General features: G+C 45.9%; 1 protein-coding gene across 4 annotated transcripts in view; it reads right to left on the bottom strand.

The window, feature by feature from the left end:
• Positions 1 to 15,447: 15,447 nt before the first annotated feature.
• The window catches only part of SCUBE3 (signal peptide, CUB domain and EGF like domain containing 3), a 35,032-nt gene continuing 31,012 nt past the window's right edge, over positions 15,448 to 19,467 (bottom strand). For all 4 annotated transcript variants that reach the window (XM_024121858.2, XM_024121856.2, XM_024121857.2 and 1 more), the window contains 4 exons: positions 19,137 to 19,334; positions 18,527 to 18,679; positions 18,325 to 18,404; positions 15,448 to 16,386 (listed from right to left, as the gene is read on the bottom strand). In XM_024121858.2, coding sequence (XP_023977626.1) covers positions 16,237 to 16,386; positions 18,325 to 18,404; positions 18,527 to 18,679; positions 19,137 to 19,334 — 581 coding nt within the window. In that variant the 3' untranslated portion in view covers positions 15,448 to 16,236. The remainder of the gene's footprint in view (positions 16,387 to 18,324; positions 18,405 to 18,526; positions 18,680 to 19,136; positions 19,335 to 19,467) is intronic.

The raw sequence follows: 19,467 nt of genomic DNA, 5'->3' as shown, positions 1-19,467 counted from the left end.
CACCAACGCCACGACGCTGTGTAGAGCATAGCAGTTTCCAACATGCTCTCAGATATACGTACAGTTATATTATCTCCCTTGCTCTATGCACTCACTACTTCATCGACTCTCACACAGGAGGAGCTGAGAAGACAACTCATTTCTAGTCTAAAGCTGTCATTTTGCAGATGAAGAAACAGAGGCCAGAGCTGCCAGAGGAGTCCGAAAGGATCACAGAGCTGCCTGGTGGCAGAGCTGGGCCTCACACCTGAGCCACTTGTGTTCTTCTCACCATACTCCTTTGTCTCTTGCACAGTAATAGTGTTCTTTCAGTTCCCAGGAGGGCAGAAATTGACTAGCAAGTCTAACAGACTTGTATATCCAGCTGCTTATTTAACATCTTCACGTCCAAAAACATCTCAAACTTGACATATTCAAAAGTGAATTCCTGGGCTTCCCTGGTGGCGCAGTGGTTGAGAGTCCGCCTGCCAATGCAGGGCACACGGGTTTGTGCCCCGGTCCGGGAGGATCCCGCATGCCGCGGAGCGGCTGGGCCCCGTGGGCCATGGCCGCTGGGCCTGTGCGTCTGGAGCCTCTGCTCCTCAATGGGAGAGGCCACAGCGATGAGAGGCCCGCGTACCGCAAAAAAAAAGAAAAAAAAAAAAAAAAAAAAGTGAATTCCTTATCTCCCCTTCCTACAATGTATCCTTCTTCCAGGCTCCCCCATTTCAGTAAATGGGAACTCCATCCTTAAATTGCTCAGGCCAAAAATGAGGGAGCCATCCTCAACTTCTCTATTTCTTTTATATGCCACTTCCAATCCATCAGCAAATCCCGTTGGGTCCTCTTTCAAAACATATCCAGAATCCAACCACTTCTCACTCTTGCACTGCTTTACTTTGGGTACAAACTACCAACTTGTCTTGCCTGGACTATTGCAATAGTTTCCTAATCAGTTTCCTTGCCACCTACAACTCATTCTCAACATAGCAGCCACAATGATCCTTTATGTCAGATCATGTCAACTGGGTGCCTAGGACCCTCCAATGGCTCCCATCTCACCCACAATTCACAAAAAATCCAGGGGCCTATAAGGCTTAATATGATGTACAACCAATCCACTCCCACCTCCACATCTCTTGCTATGTTTCTCCTTTCCACCCTACTGCAGCCATACTAACTGGTGTCCTCATGTTTCTTGAACATACGAGGCATACTCCTGCCTCAGGGTTTTTGCACTTGCTGTTCCCTCTGACTGGAATATAATTCCCTCAGATAAATGCTTGGCTCACCTCTTAACTTCCCTCGGGTCTTTGCTCAAATGTTGCCTTTTCAATAAGACCTTCTTTGACCACCCTACTTAAAATTTAATATCCTGGCTCCTGGTACTCTTTATCTTCCTTCTCTGTTTAATTTTCCCAATATATATTTTACTTGTTTATGGTATGTTTCTGCTTCACCCCAACAGGTGAGCTCCTCAAGTCCTGGAACTTTGTTTTACTCACTGCTCTATCCCCAGGTATGAGAAAAGTACCTGGCCTCCAGGAGATATTCACCAAACATTAGTGGAATGAATGAATGAGTGAATGAATGAATGAACCTCCATACTTTTAGAATCTCCCAGTAATCTGAAGGGTTTAGGCCAGAAGGGGAAGATCCTAGTTGAGCTCTGATCTCTCCCTCACGTCCCCCACTGTCTCTCCCTCTTCTCAGGCCCACTCCAGCCCTTTAACACAAGAAACCACACCTGGGCTGGGAAGCAGGGCAGGACCAAGGCCACAGGTGCTTGTTGCCAGGATGATACCTTTCTGCAGTGAGCTAATTTTTGAATTTAGCATCATGATATCTCACAAACAGAAGAGGGCAAAAATAGGTTGGGACTAAATATACTACTTAACCAAGATAATAGTACTGACTCAGTAACAGCAGCTCATTTGTTTTGAGATAATTTGCAAGGAACAGTGCTAAATTTGCACTTCTTCACCTAGCTGTCCTCTTCTTTTTTCTCCAATTTTTTATTATGGATTTCAAACATAAAGGTAGAAGGAATAGTATAATGAACTCCACGAACCCATTACCCAACTTTAACAATTACCAACATTTTGCCAATTTGATTTCTTCTCTTCTCTGATTGTCTCTGCAACCTCCGCTAAATATTTCATCTAGCTGTTTTCTTGAGTACTGGTCCACATATGACAGACCCTGGCCTTGTTACCACTGTATTCTAGCCACTATGTCAACCAATCTCTCTAGTCTAACCAGAAACACAGTAAAAAGAAGCACTTACACCCATTCCCCCACTGAAGCAATGACTAAAAAAGGAAGTGTCTAAATTCCAGAATGTTTAAATCAAGGGACTTGCTCATTACCACGTTTGGAGGGATTTGGGGAGAAGGGTTGTAGTAGCTACAAAGTAGATGTAGACACTGGCTGTTTTCACTTGTTTGTACCTGATGCAGAATTTCTGAATGAGTTCATTCAATCCAGTAAGTATTCAGCGACTACCTGCTAAATATATGGGACAGGATTAAGATAACAGAAGATAAAGAAAACCCAGCTTCTGTTCTCAAGGAAATCACAGTGGGGGTGGAGGGTGGGTGCTGGGTGAGAAGAATACCCAAATAACTAAGATCCAAGGCAGAATATGTTCTGTAGCCTAAGACAGATTAAACAAATCTAAGGCGAAAGCTCCTTTTAAAAAAATCAACCCACAAAATTTGCAGACCCCAAGATTTATGCCTTCCTTAACTCTAAATCTAAATTTTATTGCTATACAGCCAATAAGTATATTACTGGGAATTTGGGAATTCCCAAATTTGGGAATTTGGTGACCCACAGAATAGACTTTTGGAAGTGGATCTTTAATGTCACATTTTGCTACACACCATCCAGTCCTCTGGTGGGAGGGGACTGGAAAGTCCTCCCAGGGCTTGGAAAACAATGGGGCTAACTCGGTGTTCACACTCAAAGCATTCTACCCTGAGGGCATATGCAGCAAGAGCTTCATAAACAGGATAGAAGAGTGGAAGTGTGTCAAGAAGACATGGCTACATTTATTCAGAAGGATTTCCAAGATCTCTCTTCTTGCCACCTAAAGGATTGTGATCTTGGTGATCTATTATCAGAGGTTCCCAGAGAAAAGTGTAGTTCTCTGGACAAACCAGGGAAGTGTGGTTGGCCATGCTGTGTGTGAAGGAGACAGTGGCAGGGAGAGTGGAAGAAGGGGCAGAGCTGGGATGGGAGAAAGGTTTACACCATAATCAATGCTACCAAGATTGGTGAGGTGAGGATGCAGGTGAAGATGAGGTGAGGTGAAGTGAGGTGAGGTGAGGGAGAAAAATAAGAGTAGGGCAGGAAAAAGGCACTGTGAGAAGGGATAGGGCACAGGAAGGGGGATAAGGTAAAAGATGATTCTGGTTTGAAAAGATCACTGATGAAAATGAGAAAGATGCCATGAGATCCCGGAATCTAAGAGGCAGGATCTCACAAGATATTGAAAAGAGTATGAAGAGGAGGGATCTTAGCATGGGAGGGTGTATAGATTTTGAATGATGGGTTCACATTGGGATGGAAGGGGCTCATTTCACTGAAGCTGGGTGAAGCAATCACTAGATGAAGGGCTAATTTAGATGAAGGTTTTGAGTAACAGGATGTGGCTGAGGATGGTAGAAGGGAAGCAGCTGGAACACTCATAAGAGATTTCCAATCTCTTATGTATATGAATTCCAGGATGAGAGGATTTGGGATAGGGTGCCAGTGAGGTGGGAGACACCTTAGGGTAAGTGGGAGCTCCAAGGACTCATAGGGTGAGAGGATATTTGGACAAAGAATAAAGAGAGGTATTAAGGTGCAGGGGTCTCAGGACACGTGGGGTCAAAAGTCATGAACAGGGCTTCCCTGGTGGTGCAGTGGTTGAGAGTCCGCCTGCCGATGCAGGGGACGCGGTTCGTGCCCCGGTCCGGGAAGATCCCACATGCCGCAGAGCGGCTGGGCCCGTGAGCCATGGCCGCTGAGCCTGCGCGTCCGGAGCCTGTGTTCCGCAATGGGAGAGGCCACAACAGTGAGAGGTCCGCGTACCGCAAAAAAAAAAAAAAAAAAAAATTATAAAGGGAATAAAAGACTGTGGGTTCAAATCCCAGCTCTGCTACTCATCTGGGTGACTCTCAGGTTCTTCATTTGTTTAAAACCAAACCAAAACAACCAAAATATGGGAAATAGTGGTAGATATATTGGGGTTGTGAGGGGAAACAGTTTACACATACAAAGCTTGGTGCACAGTAGGTGCTCAGCAGTAAGTGCCAATCATTATTAAGGAGATAGCAGGGTAAAAAACCAGAGAAGTGAGGAGGCCACAGCAGAGATAAGAGGACAGTGATTCCAAGAGCTCGGGGGGTACCAAGATAATGCAAAATGTGGCCCCTGTGTTCAATATCTGTTGACTCCCTAGCACCCAGGACAGAGTAAGACCCATAAGAGCTTCTCGGCTTATACTTGAGGGCTCCCATGGGCTAGGCCTGGTACCAAATGCTTTGAATGCATTATCTCAAGCACTACTATTATCCTACCCCAGTAGAAGTGAAGACTGAGGCTAAATGGTGTGCCTAAGGTGCCATACTTTACAGTCCAGAGTCAAACTAGAACCCAGATCTCTTATCACATCAATACCCCAAGCTGAAGCACTCTTATCCTGCTTTGCAAACGTTAACTGATGAGGCCTGATCAAGGGAAATGGGTACGGACTATTAAGAGTGTAGGGGGGTCGCAGGAGTGAGGGAATAAAGTTCAAGAAGCAAGTGGACCCTGGGCTGAGATTACAACAGTAAACTTCTAGTTAGGAGTACAGAGTACAAAAATGATTGCAAACAAATATTATCTTGACTGAGAATTGCAGAACGTCACAGCTGGAAGGAAAACTCTGAGATCATTTAACCCAACCTTATCATAATACAGATGAGAAACTGAGGTCCAGAGCGAGGAAAGGACTTCTTCGAGGTTCCTAAAGCACAACGATGGCAGAGCTAGGACTTGAATCTGGGACCACACACTCAATCCAGCTTCTCTGATGACTCCAACTATCTCTACTTCATATTCATCTCTATATCTTCCTGAGCACCAGCTCGGTGCTAGAGCACTTGTAAGTCATGTGCTGATTAACACTGGGGGGCTGGAGTGCAGAGAGGGATGTCCGTGGAGGTGATTTTAGGATGAAGGGGTCACATGGAATGAGGATCATGAAGTTACAGGGCAAAGAAGGGATTTTCAGATACTGAGGGTTATGTAGAAGACAACTGGGTGGGAAACTATTTTAGTAGGTATGGCTTAGGAGTTACCAGGAAAGGTTTGATTTTAGGATGAAGGGGTCACATGGAATGAGGATCATGAAGTTACAGGGCAAAGAAGGGATTTTCAGATACTGAGGGTTATGTAGAAGACAACTGGGTGGGAAACTATTTTAGTAGGTATGGCTTAGGAGCTACCAGGAAAGGTTTGGGGGGGAGTCACCAAGTTTGTGGGGGAACACAGGGTAGAAGTGGAGGGGGTTACCAGACCAGTGGGGTCACTGACGTTTTGGGGGATGTAGGGATCTCGGGTCGTGAGTCACTGGTTTAGAGCTGGGGGTGGTGGGTCCCTGGGCAGTGCTGGGGAAATTCCTCGGTTGGCAGAGTCATTGAATAAGAAGTGAGGATTACCTGGTGAGGTCTTAGGGTCAGTGGGTGGGGTGTGGGGGTCACAGAAGTGGAGGCGGGCGCAGTCACGGGGTGGGGTTTGGAAGTCATGGGGGAGGAGTCGCAGGACGGAACGGAGGGGCAGGGATGGGGGCCGGAACCCGGGGTGGGGGAGGGTCAGGCCGCCGTCCAGCCTCCCGGCCACCGGGCTAGGGCCGGAGGAGGGTGGGCACGCCGGGCTCGGGACCTTCCCGGGGCCCTGCGCCCGCCCGGCCTCCCACCTGGGCACGGTGGACCCACTCTCCCCGCAGCCACCAACCTGACAGCCCCCGAGGGCGACTCCGCCGACAGACCGCCATGCAACGGGCCCCGCCACCAGCGCCGGCCCCGCAACCCGCCTGCGCCATAGCCCGCCCGCCCGCGCGCAGCTTGCCTCGCGCCATATCCAGGTTCCAGGGCCTCCGCACTTTCCTCTCCTCTCGGCGCGCCTCTACCGGGCCCCGGAACCCGTATAGAAAATATAGGGCACGCTCCACCCCGCACCCCCAGTCGCCGCGGCCGCCGTCCTACTTATCCCGGTTCCCGGGCCGCTGGAGCCCGGGCAGCCGGGCTCTGAACGGTGCCGGTGAGAGCCCCGCCCCGCCCCCCGACCGGGGTGACGCGCCGCCCGAGAGGCCGAGCGCCCGGGGAGGGCGTGATGACGTCACGACGCCCCGGTCAGGGACTGGGCGCGGCTCGCGAGCCGGGTCGTCTCTATAGCAATGAGGAACCGCCACCTGTCCTGCAGAGAGATTCGGTCCACCTGAGGCGGGAGGCGGGAGGCGGGAGGAGCCCGAGGCCCCGAGTCTCCTCGGCCGCCTGCGGGTTAGAAGGTACGCTTCTGGAGGCGGGGAGGACCGGAGGAGCAGATTGTGAGGGAGGCTGTTCTCGCGGCTGCCACCCTCCGCACCGGGGCCACGGACCCTCTCCTCGCTCCTCAGCCCCGAGGCGTCCTCCTGCGCCTTACGGTCCCGAGGCGCTTTACTGTGCGCAGTCCGCTGGCACTGCCTACGATCTATGAGCCACCCCCTGAAGGAAGCAATTGCGGGTATTACTAGCTCCTTATTGAAAAAGACGACGTCGAGGAGCCGTGAGGGACTGGCCTCTTTAGAGAGGGCGCCCTGAGGGTGCTCTTCGATTCTCTCATTCCCCCGCCAGCCCCACCTGCAGCCTCAAAACCAGCTGCTCCCCCTTGTAGGCTCCTTTCGGGGTGAACAAAGCCAAGACCTTTTACTGTTTCCCCTTTTCACTAGGGAGGGGCTGTGCTTGGGGAACTTTCAGACACCTAGGGGAAAAGTAAAAGAGAGTGAGCTTTTGGTAAAAAATTAAAAGTAGAGACGTTAGGGCTTCTATGGTGGCGCAGTGGTTGAGAGTCCGCCTGCCGATGCAGGGGACTTGGGTTCGTGCCCCGGTCCGGGAAGATCCCATATGCCGCGGAGCGGCGAGGCCCGTGAGCCATGGCCGCTGAGCCCGCACGTCCGGAGCCTGTGCTCCGCAACGGGAGAGGCCACACCAGTGAGAGGCCCGCGTATCGCAAAAAAAAAAAAAAAAAAAAAAGAGACGTTAGATGAGGAACTGGTAAACGTTGCCTCTTAGGAGAGGAATTGGGGTGACTGGAGGAATGAGGTGAGAAACTTTTCTCCCACTCTGTCCTTTTAGACTTTAAGTCCTTTCTTTTGTCTCCTCTCTCCCCGCCCTCCAAAATTAACTAAAAAAATTTTTTTAAAGGAAGTATGCCGATAAACTGGAAACATTTACAAAGTACTGTGTTTGGGGCCCATGGTAGCTAGAGATGCCATTGGTGGTTCCTTTCCTCCCTTGTCCAAAGAGCCTTAACCACAAAGCCTCCGTTTCAATTTTAGACATTCTCTGTTCCGCGTCTTACTGCTTTTGGCACAATTCCAGAGGTGGGACTGGGGCTCCAATTCTCATCAGGTTCTCAGTTTAGGGGGGCAGTAAGTGACAATTGATGGCCCATTCTTTTTCTCTTTTTTTTGGCCGCGCTGCAGGGCATGGGGGATCCTAGTTCCCCGACCAGGGATGAAACCTGCGCCCCCTGCAGTGGAAGTGCAGAGTCTTAGGCACTTGACCGCCAGGGAAGTTCCGATGGCCCATTCTTATGGTTATATATATGATAATTAATCCTTTCTGCATCTCCAGGTATAGAAATAAACAGCCTGACCTTTAAGGTGCCCTCTTTCTGTTCCTTTTTGGTGGAAGTTTGACAAGTTATTTTACCTAGATAACAAAGAGAGAACATAGTAGCTTGTCCTGTAGCATAAACTTCTGGTTAGACATAGAGCAGGGACTAGAACTCAGGTTGTCCTAGTTTGTCCCCCCACATCACCTTTTTGCATAATAAAAAATACATCTTTCCTTTCTCACATTCCTTGCAGATACTAATCTGATTGGCTAATCACCTCTCCCATTACAGAACAAAAACTCTGGGAAAGTAGTGTCTGAATTTGACTATTAAGATTCTGATGATGGGTAATTTCAGGTACTCAGGAGAACTGGGGAGGAAGACACTTTGGAGTGGTGGATTGAAGATAATTTCTAGTAACTTCTGTTCTGCCTTTGAACCCCATCCCCACAACATACCGTATAGGCTGGTGGTCTTCAGACATTTTAAAAAATGGACTCCATATAAGAATTTTAAAGAACTACGTACCCCCTTGTTCATTTCTAAGTTGATACCTAAATTTTCCATCATAAATTTAAATACTTGTAGAGGATATAATTTCTGACTTACTGCAAATGTTGATGTTTTAAACTAAAACCATTACATCATTCTTAATTGTATCTAGTGGAATCCAAATACCCTAAATATTTGATGTCTGCCAGCATCCATTTAAAAATATATGAACAAGAAATTTTATATGGTTCCCTTTCTTATTGAATTCCTAATTCCATTCACTGCCCCTATAGAACTTTATGCTAATTAGTATATTTGTATGCTTTAAAGTCTTTTGCTGATCACTATCACCTTCTTTGCAACAAAATTGAGTATATATTTAAGCTTGTTGCTTGTGACCATAGGTTTTGTTGAAAATTTTCTTATGAATCAAATTGTCACTACAGTTATTACTAGTACACGATTTATTAAGCAACATCACTATATTACACATTTTTATAACTTGTGAAACCTAAAAAGTACAATTTTATTGAAAATGCATCTCGAGAAATATGGTGTTTCTCCTCAGTTAGTTCAGGTATTCACAGACTAATATTACCTAATGGTGGAAGGAGATAAGGTGCCACACCAATTCTCTACCAGTTTTTTATTTTTATAGACATAAGCGTTGAGAAAGTTGTTCACATAGTAATTGGGAAAGGAAGAAATTTGTTAAAATGATATCCCTGAAGTCTTTGAACTACTTCTAAATTACATGCCAACAATCACAAAATGTCCTATTACCAAATACTGTTATCAAGTACTATCAAATAGAGTCCTCCTTTACTTTATTAAAAGCAAAGAATTGGAAACCACTGATCTTACAAAAGGATTTGTTAGTCATTTGAGTATCAGTTTCTGTCTTACGAAAATAATTATTAATTATCTGTCACCTTTTCACTCAGAGGCATCTAGTTAATCAGATACTGATTTTCATATTTCTTTGCCAACACAATTTTTTTGATAAAATTCTTTCATCATTACATGTTTTCAGTATCTTTCTGTTAAAATATTGACATGCAGATTCACTTCCATATGGAAAACACCTGCCATTTGTGGAATTAGCAAAGCCAGTCTTCATTTCACATCAGACTTACTTTCTGTCAGGAAAAAGTCTGATTTTATTCTTCAATTTAAATAAGTACATTAAGGGACTTCCCTGATGGTGCAGTGGTTACGAATCCGCCTGCCAGTGCAGGCGACACAGGTTCAAGTCCTGGTCCGGGAAGATCCCACATGCCACAGAGCAACTAAGCCCGCAGGCCACAACTACTAAGCCTGCGCTCTAGAGCCCTCGATCCACAACTACTGAGCCTGCGCGCCTAGAGCCTGTGCTCGGCAACAAGAGAAACCACCGCAATGAGAAGCCTGTGCACCGCAATGAAGAGTAGCCCCCACTCACCGCAGCTAGAGAAAGCCCACGTGCAGCAACGAAGACCCAACGCAGCCAAAAATAAATAAATAAAATAAATTTATTTAAAAAAAAATAATAAATACATTAATATTCACTTTAAAGAATATTATAAAAATCACTGGGAAATAAATTATTAACTGTAGCTTATAAAATAGATTACTAAAGTCAGTCATGATTAAAATTATATAGATCTAATATTAATATTATAAAAATTGTAAAAACAAGATGGTACTATTTCTCATTGTATAATTTGGAATAATGCCATATAATGTATAGCTGAATACATTAGTTAATTTATTAAGTGAAAAGTAGGGTAGAAGGCATGTTAGTCCCTTGGCAAATACCGGTTTCTGCTTGTGTTGAACTCTTATGTTTGGCTTTTGGGAACAACTAAATAACAATCGTGTAACAAAAAAAGAGAAAGAACTCCAATAATTTTCGTAGACTTCATGATCAAACTTTTTCTTATGTATTTAATAAAAAAGAAAGTTCTTTTGTTAGGAAATAATGGTTTGAGCAGCTAACAATTTCATTTTTTGCTAGCAGGAGGTAGAAAATAGGAAACAGTTTATTAGATGAAACAAGATTGATTGTAATGGGAATATTTTGTTATGAAGGGAAAAAACAACCCCTTCCTTCTACTCCCCAGGTTTTTACACCCTAGGCCATGCATCAAGATTCAGTGTAGGTGAGGGATATGCCTTTCTTTTGTAAAGTAGCACAAGGATTATGGTGATAGAGGAGGTAGAATGGAGAGTGCATGAATATGCTGGCTGGCTCTCAAACAGATGAGTTTTAGGGAAGAATTCTTATGGAAGTTGAGGATCTGGAAATGTATTCCCTTAAAACTCTCCTCAGGGCTTCCCTGGTGGTGCAGTGGTTAAGAATCCGCCTGCCAATGCAGGGGACACGGGTTCAAGCCCAGGTCTGGGAAGATCCCACATGCTGCGGAGCAGCTAAGCCCTGTGCCACAACAACTGAGCCTGCGCTCTAGAGCCCGTGAGCCACAACTACTGAGCCCATGTGCCACAACAACTGAAGCCTGCACGCCTAAAGCCTGTGCTCCAAAACAAGAGAAGCCACCGCAATGAGAAGCCCGCACGCTGCACGAAGAGTAGCCCCTGCTCGCCGCAACTAGAGAAAGCCTGTGCGCAGCAATGAAGACCCAGTGCAGCCAAAAATAAATAAAATAAAATAAATAAATTTTTTAAAAAACTTAAAAAAAAAAAAAAAACCTCTCCTCAGATTGATTTCCTTGCCCAGGTACCCACCTTGGAAAGTCTTCACATACCTTTAGGAAGAATTCCTTGGAAAGGCTTCATGTACCTCACTTTAAAGAGTGCTTGATATAGACAGACCCATACCCCACTGGCCCTGACTCTACATTATTCTGGGACATAATTGCAAGTGTCCTAGAAAGAAGGAGGAAGACTTGGTGTTTTTGGAATAGAAGAGGATTAGGAGAGAAGTCAGAGAAGATGGCCCCAAGTTGGTATAGTCACTCACCATGGTCCTGGATATGGTCCTCAGCTTTGCAGTTCTAGAAATGTGATTTTTTTCAGTCCATACAAAGGTGTTCATATTTTGTCACACTGAATCAAACTCACAGGAAGTTAATGTATGCAATAGAATGCCAGTGAATTAATTTATACTCATAATCACCAAGTCAACTGGATTCCCTCTCCTGCTGGGAAGTCTATGTAGAAAGGTCAGTTGTAATCAGTCTTACATGAGGAGTGCGGATCTTGAGCACGGCTATTGTTCTCAAGCTGTGATGGCCTGATGCGCGATGCCTGGCACATAACAGGAGCTCAGCAATTGTGGAATAGAATGCACCTGTCTCCTTTATAGATGCTGATGGGGAAGTTCAGGATTCTGGTAGGTCAACCCAACATATTTTTTGATCAGGTAGATTTTTCCTTGTTCCACTTAAATGGCTATATCATGTAGCTATTAAATCCAATAAAATGTCACGTCAGGGAATTATATAATTACAACAATTAAGTTTTATCTATCATCTCTGAGCCTAGAAATGGATACTGTTCATTTATAAGGGGTTAGAGGTTGCTTTCCCAAGACCTGTATAGTAAAGGTGGTAGTGGCTGAATGATCTCTATTTCAGAATTCTGTTTGGCGGCCAAGAATGTACTGCATAAAAAGAACAACGTTGGTGAATCTCAGTGCTGGTACTTTGCTAGAGATGGGACATCTTTACTAGGGAAGAATCTTAACCACCTGTGGCCTGGCTAGATTTTGGGGACTGTACTATGATAAGCAACAATACCCCAAATTTCCCCCACTCGGGATAATTCTTGATACTGCTTTTTAAAATAGACAAGCCTTTTCAAATTCTAAAATCATTAGGAATAAGATGGATAAATGAAAAATTGGGGTAAGTCCTATCTGGAAGCAAGAAGACACTTTGTCTCCTCAAAGGTTTTTTCCAGCTCTAGGGTAAGCCACTGAGAGAGGAAAAGATGCCAGGCTGAGAAGTTTCATTTAGTATTTTAATAATAATAATAAAAAAAGACAATACAAAATCCAAACATTTCTTTTTACAAGTTCAGATACATTTTTTCCCCCAAGTGCAAAATACTCTATGAACTGCATCATTTATTGTTGTGTAGGAGATGCTTACTATATCGGCAGCAGTGGAAGGTAGATATAAATACAATATTTTGAGATTTCTTTTGCATTAAAAAGAAAAGCCTCCCACACGGTAATGGTTATTCTCTGAAACTTAAGTTCAACTCACACAGAAGAATAAAGTTTTTGGTTTGTTCAAACTGTTACAATCTGTGTTGTCTAGATAAGCTGATAACAGAACTGGGGGTTCTATTCCCTCTTATCATATATTTTTGTAGAGGGTTTGTAGTCCAAGTAATGGCCCAAGGACAGAGTGTGCTACCTTTGAGACAAGTCAAATTTAAAGGTATCCTTGTGTTATTGGCTTCCACTTTTCTCTTAACAGTGCTTAAGAGAGAAACCAAGCAGGTTAACATTATTTTCTACTTGTGGTCAGTTATACTTTGTCTCCCTTCCTCTAATTTGAGCCTGTTATATTGAGGTTAAGCAGCAAATACAGAAGTCTGAACGCTCTATAATATTTTCTGACATTTTGAGATATGGCCCCCTAATCTCCACAGTCACCTCAAACATGCATATGGAGAAAACTTCTTGGATATGAAAACTTTCATTAGGGCTAAAGACCAGGACTGTACTACTGAACTTTCAGCAATAACTCTAAGCCTCCACCACCTCAAATTAATCAAATCCTGGCAGAGTCAGAGCAGTCACTGCTCAATGTCAACCTCTGGGAATTTGTAGGCCTGGGACAGGGCAGTTCAAGTCCAGGCTCTGGTCAGTTTTCTCCTGACTTTGTTCTCTAAGGTTTAGGGAATGGGCCTGGCCCAATAATACAGAAAGACAGAGGCAGAGAAGTAAAAAGAGATTGCCACGTTGCTGAAGACATAAGTGCCTTTCTGATATGCATCACTTGGCGCTTGCAGCCCTTGCAGGAATGGCTTCCCATTCCCAGACTCAGATCAGGGCAGGTTTTGTACTAAGAAAAATGAGGCCTCGCAGTACTGCGGCCCTACAAATACCTCATCCTGCAGAGAGGCCTCTTGGCTAGTTCATGAAGGGTTCCCATTTATACCATCTTCCCACTTCCCACAGTGGTAAAAACCTCTTTTTCTGTCTGACCTGTAAAGGCCTAGAGAGTCCCTGAATGTTGACTCCTCAATCCACTAACCCTTAGTTTGATGCCCCTGGGCCAGCTTCCTCTGTAGGTTTAGGAGCAGCTTTGCCTGGATTCTTAACTCCCAACTTGGACGACCTAAATTAAACTTGGTGGACATTAGCAGGTCTTCACCTGCTCTCCAAGATCTGTCTTGACATTAGTTAAGAAGCTTGGTGGTCTCTTCTTTCCATACTGTGGAAATAATTTGCAAGCCCCTGAAACCGTGGAGTAAATGGTTAGAGGAAGTGTGTTTATGTGTGTGTATGAAGGTGACAGGAAAGGAATGGAGATCAAGAAGTCAGACCCTGAAGGCATGAATTGGGAAGCACTCTGACTGGCTTTCTGAGAGAGATGCAAAATGGTAGGGAGAGAGGAATCAGAAAGTTATCCTAGCTTCTGGTGGAGAATGAGAATGGTCAAAGTTGATTAAAGCAGTTTTCATGGCATCTCTTGGGAAGTGCGGATACTTCTATTAAATGACCATTTCCCTGCTTGGAAGCAGCCGTTTTGTATCTCTACAGCAGAGCCTTCTTTGACCCAGAGAGACAAAGGCAGCCAGACACTCTATCCCCAAGGGCCATGGTGTTGGCTAATGGATGTCAGGGGATCTAGTTGTGACATTGGTTACCTACTGCCTAAGGGTGTTTCAGTTGGTGACTGCAACTGATTGGGGGGGGTGTCCGGCTCCTTTATTTAGTGTTGAGCCTCCTTGGGGAACAAGAGCCTGAGACAGTCATTAGAAGTGAGCCCTAGGAGTCAACTGTTAGCCTTTGATTGAATAGGGCTACAGCTTTGGGGAAACTAGAAGGAGCAAATGGAAAATAATTTTATAGGCAGCAGTGGATTGAAGGTGGAGTATGTGCAGGATCTGGACTTGGGCATGGACTTGATTCTTCTTCCTTTTGAAAAGCAGTAGTTGAGGAAGCTGGGCTTGAAGTCAGCTCTGAGAGGAAGTGGCAAACGGGTAGGCAGAATGGCCAACGTCAGGAAACAACTCCATGCCTGGATAACTGTCCTATTCTTGGCTCCCACAGCCTTGTCTCTGGCCTCAGGACCCTGAGTCGGCCTATTCCCAGGGGTTTTGTCCTGGTCTTCTTCCATGTGCACATCAGGGGAAAACTGGATGAAAGCAGGGAAACGATGGAGGTTTTCCCTACTTGGGGTGGAGAATCACTAGCCAATTCCATCGGCCTCTACAATCTTGAGGTCCACGCTGAATTCACGGAGGCATAGGGATGGTGGGATTGGTTTAGCAAACACAGGTCCCTCTCCTTCCTGCTCCATCAAGTCCCCAGAATTACATATCCTACATATCAGGTGCCTCTGCTGGGGGAGTAGAGACAGATCAGATGCTTCAGCACTCAAGGCTCATGAGATTCAAAACCTTTTTTCTTCCACTCCAAACATACACTCTTCTCTCTTAGGCAGCTATAAATAGGGTTGTTCTAATAGAGGAAAAAGAAACAAAAACAAAAAACAAAACCAGAAAACAAAAACCCCTCCCTCTAGTCAACATAGAAAGACTCAAAATGATTGCACTTATTAGATGTGGACAGGGTGGCAGAAGGCTCGCCAAGTGCACACATTCCTCTTGCTGCCCACGGCCTGGGGCCAGAGGTAGGTGGCTCTGGGCTGGCTGCAGAGCGGGGTCCTCTTTGGTGGGGCCCACAAGCCATCTGGGACTACAAGGGAAAGAACTCTGGGGGCAAGGCCCAAGCTGGCTTTTGGTCAGCAGCCATGTTTCTTTAAGGACAATACTTAGCAAGGGGAGTAGGGCTCCCCCAGGGAGCACTCGAGTGGGCGTGAGGGAATGGCTGGGCCAGGGAAGACGAGTAAGAAAAGGGATTAGTGTTTGAGGCTGGCTTCCAATTGTTCTGTAGTCTAGTCCTTTAGAGGACACGTTTTCTTTTTTTTTTCCGCTTTCTTTTTTTGCCGATGCTTTAAAACCTGGTTTCTGTCCTGCAGAGATAAAGTCTTTCTCTTGGGGAGCAGCAGCGGCCTAGTCAACATGGTGATTCCTGCTGATCTTCCTCATTCAGCTGGTGTCCACTAGCCAGTGCTGTGGGCCTTTTGTAAGCCCTCATGAATTGGACCCCAGGCAGATGTGAGCAAAGAAGGAGAGGAGCTGTGTAGACAGGAAAGCTGGCTGTGTGGGCATTCCAGGGCTCAAACCACGTGTCCCAGAGGACGAGTGCTTGCATTAAGCCTGTAAGTCAAAGGCTTCTTTGGCAGAACCCTGGGCTGTTAGAATATTCCTGGGGAGCACAGCCAGGGGACATTTTGGCTCCTGTCTAGCAAGGCACAACCTATAATGGCAGAAGCCCCTCTTCCCCCTCCCCATTCCCCACTAGACCCACTTCCTTTGTGGGCCTCTAGCACCCTTCCAAGCTGAGGGTCAGGGATGTGAGCTGGTAAAATGGGCAGTGTGGCTGGGGAGGGGAGCGGGATACTGTTCCTTCACCCCTCGGGAGAATAGAGCCAGCACTGAATGGCTTTTCCAGGGAGCATATAGGAAATGAGTAAAGAGAAAGAGCGAGGCAGAAAGAGACAAGGAAAGGAAGCTAGAAGGAACGGAAAGGGAGAGTGCTTGGTCTATATGGAGATTTCTTTTTTCTCCAAAAAGAGAGATCGGAGAGAGTCCCTCATCTGAGGGTGGGGGCTGCCGGCTCTGAGGGCTAAAGAGTCTGGGGGCTTCAAAACCTGGGTCTTGGGCCTAGCGGCACTATTTGTAGGGCCTCAGGAAGCTGGAAACTTTGGAGCGGAGCAGCTTGATGAAGGATTTGGGCAGCATCTCCTTGTGCTTCTCTGTGTACTTGAAGTAGTTCTGGGGGTGGGCCAGCACCTCGAAGAAGGCCTTAATGAGCTTCTTGTCCTGCAGAGGATGGCAGGGAGCAATGTCAGCATCAGTGTCAGTGGTGGGAGAGAGGACACCAGCCTCCACTCAACAGCAGCCCCTCTTCATGTCTAATAGGCATATCCAGAAGTGAACTCTGGATTCCCATCCCACCATCTGTTGCTCCTTTGGAATTCTACAACTCAGTCAGTGGCAGCTCCATCCTTCCATTGCTCAGTCCCAGTCCTTGGAGCCATCCTTGACCCCTCTCTCTTGCTCACAACCACAGCAAATCCTGTTGATTCTACCTTTAAAACATATCCAGGGTCAGACCACTTCTCACTGTCTCCAGAGCTACCACCCTGTCCAAGCCACCATCATCTCTCCCTTGGCAATGGCCTCCTAACTGGTCTCCATGCTTCTACCTACCCTTGTCCTTCTACAGACTGTTCTCCCCCACAGCAGCCAGAATGACTTTTTTGGTTTTTAATTAGATCACGCCCTTCTTTTCTAAACACTTCTCTGGTTTCTTTCCTTTTTTTTTTTTTTTTTTTTTGCGGTACGCGGGCCTCCGGACCAGGGCACGAACCTGTGTCCCCTGCATCGGCAGGCGGACTCTCAACCACTGCGCCACCAGGGAAGGCCTCTTTTTTTTTTTTTAATTTATCTTTTATATCTTTATTGGAGTATAATTGCTTTACAATGTTGTGTTAGTTTCTGCTGTACAACAAAATGAATCAGCTATATGTATACATACATCCCCATATTCCCTCCCTCTTGAGTCTGGTTTCTTTTATCACTCAGTAAAGGTGAATCCCTTTCATGGCCCATAGGCTGAATGTGATCTGTGCCCTGCTGTCTCTCCTCTGTCCCCCTCTTGACTCTTCCTTACTCTGCTGAGCTACACTGGCCTTAAGGTTCTTGAACATGCCACATGGCTCCCATGTTTCTGAGCTTGGAATGCTCCTCTCCTGATCTTCTAATGGGTAGCCTTTTACCCCATTCAGGTCTCTTCTCCTCAGAGGCCTTCCCTGATCACCCTGTCTGAAACAGCAACATGATGTGTGGAGAGCCTACTGGGTGCCAAGCACTGTGCATTAGGACTCAGCTCTTCTGGCTTCTAGACTAGTGTTCTTTCCATTGCATCAGCAGATTTTTAAAACAAGGGGTAGAGCTTCCAGCCTCTCATCTCCACTTTAATCAAAATGGTGCCTCTACATTATGCATTGCAGTTCCACAGCACATTTGATATAAGGATTCAGATGCTCTAAAAATTTTTGAAAAGCATTGCTGAAATTATACTCTTTGCAGTCTGCAAGTTCTAGATTTTTGTCATTGTGTCTCATTTTGATAATAATACAAAAATTATTTTATTTATAATAAAGATAACATTTTTTTGCATTGATAATTTATGAAGGATAATACTGTGACTAGGACTATAGTTTCTTTAGTAAGATTTTCTCAAACTGGGATCCACAGACCTAGGTATCCAGACCATCCTTCAATGTTGGAAACATTCCTTTTCCTTTAAAAGAGGTCTATACCGAATTAACTCTGAGAAACACTGTACTAGATCTGCTGCTTTTCTGTGGGAACTGAGGAGGGAGTAAGGGAAGGCAGGGACTTATGCAAAAGCATCTTTCTAAACCACATTTTCCATATATTTCTTGGTGGAAGAGGTCAAGGACATTTCATCTCCTCATCCTCCCTTCCTCTTCACCCAGAGTGTAAGATAGTGTGAGTGACACTGCAGTCAGATGGGCTTGGGCTCAAATCCCAGCTTTACCACTGGGCAAGTTCTCTAACTCTCTGTGCCTCAGTTTTCTCATCGGTAAAGTGGGAATGATGAAAGTACCTACTTCATAGAGCTATTGTGTAAATCAAATGAGAATATTCAAGTAAGCACTTAGCATATTGCCTGCACACTGCTACGTGCTCATTAAACACTGGCCATCATTATTGTTCATATTCACTCACCTTTAAAATCTCCTGGTGGTTTTCAGAGGCATAGAGCCGGCCATCTCGCACAATGTCTTCTACCAGCTGTTCATAGTCCTCTGCAAAGTCAGCGAAGGAGAGGGGCTCAGGGGTGGGAACTCTTCCTGCTTCCTTGCTCCCTCCAAGACCCATGAGCCTCCCCTTTCCCACCCACTTCCCTGGCTCTTCTGCCCTTGCTCACCATCATAGGTAACATAGGGAATCTGGAAGCCACGGGCACTGTTGGCCTCACTTGTCTTGAAGTTGATCCAGAGCTTCCTGGAGCGGGCTGTGAAGGCGATGGGGCGCTCGTAGGTCTGGCAGGTCTCATAGGTGGTAATGGAGGATGGGGAGGCTGGGAAGGCAAGCAGCAGGTCAGGAGAGAGCAGGGCAAGCTCTCCAAGTCCTCCTAGAGTGAGGAATCATGCTGACAGAGGCCCTCCCTCATGTATGTAGCTCCCCTACCCTCCAGCATACACATATTCTCTCTCAATGCCCTGGGCTTGTTCCACAATTCCTCTTTGACATCCAGGCAGTCACACAGTGTAAGAAATTTGACATTTAAGTGAATGGAACAGTAAAAATACTAGAATAGGAAAGTGACACATGTAAGACTATTGGAATTCTACTCCCAAAGCTGGCTTTCTTAACTTGCTCTCCACCGAACACGTAGCATTCATTGCTGTTTTCCTTTGCTCCGAGGCCTCCCTCATCATTGCCCCAATTCTTCCAGAACCAATTTTTTTTCTCTCTCTCTCCCTCCCAACCAGATTTGGACTGCCCTTCCCTGGCCCAACTCTGCAGCCACCCACAGTTCTTTCTCATGACGAGGACGTCCCCACACTCGTCCTCAGATGGCAGGAAGATCTCGGGTACCACGATAAGAATCTTGCGCTTGGGTGGGGGGTTGATGTTCCAGACGCACTCCACGCCGGCTGGGTAGTTGCCTGGGTAGTTGGGAGACTCGATATAGCCAGTGAACTCACCCAGCTCCCCACCGCACTGGCGATCTGGAGCCAAGCCCCGGTGGACAAAGCAAGAAAGAGAAGGGACGTCAGTGGGGAAATTGAAGAGTTCTGAAGTGGAAATCAGATACATGTAGACAGCCTCCTTCTTAGTCATCATCTCTTCTCCAAGTTCTGG

The sequence above is a fragment of the Physeter macrocephalus genome, chromosome 18, assembly GCF_002837175.3.
Source record: "Physeter macrocephalus isolate SW-GA chromosome 18, ASM283717v5, whole genome shotgun sequence".
In the NCBI taxonomy this organism is placed as follows: Eukaryota; Metazoa; Chordata; class Mammalia; order Artiodactyla; family Physeteridae; genus Physeter; species Physeter macrocephalus.
Note: the sequence above shows the minus strand (reverse complement) of the source record. Positions and strands in the feature narration are given on the sequence as shown.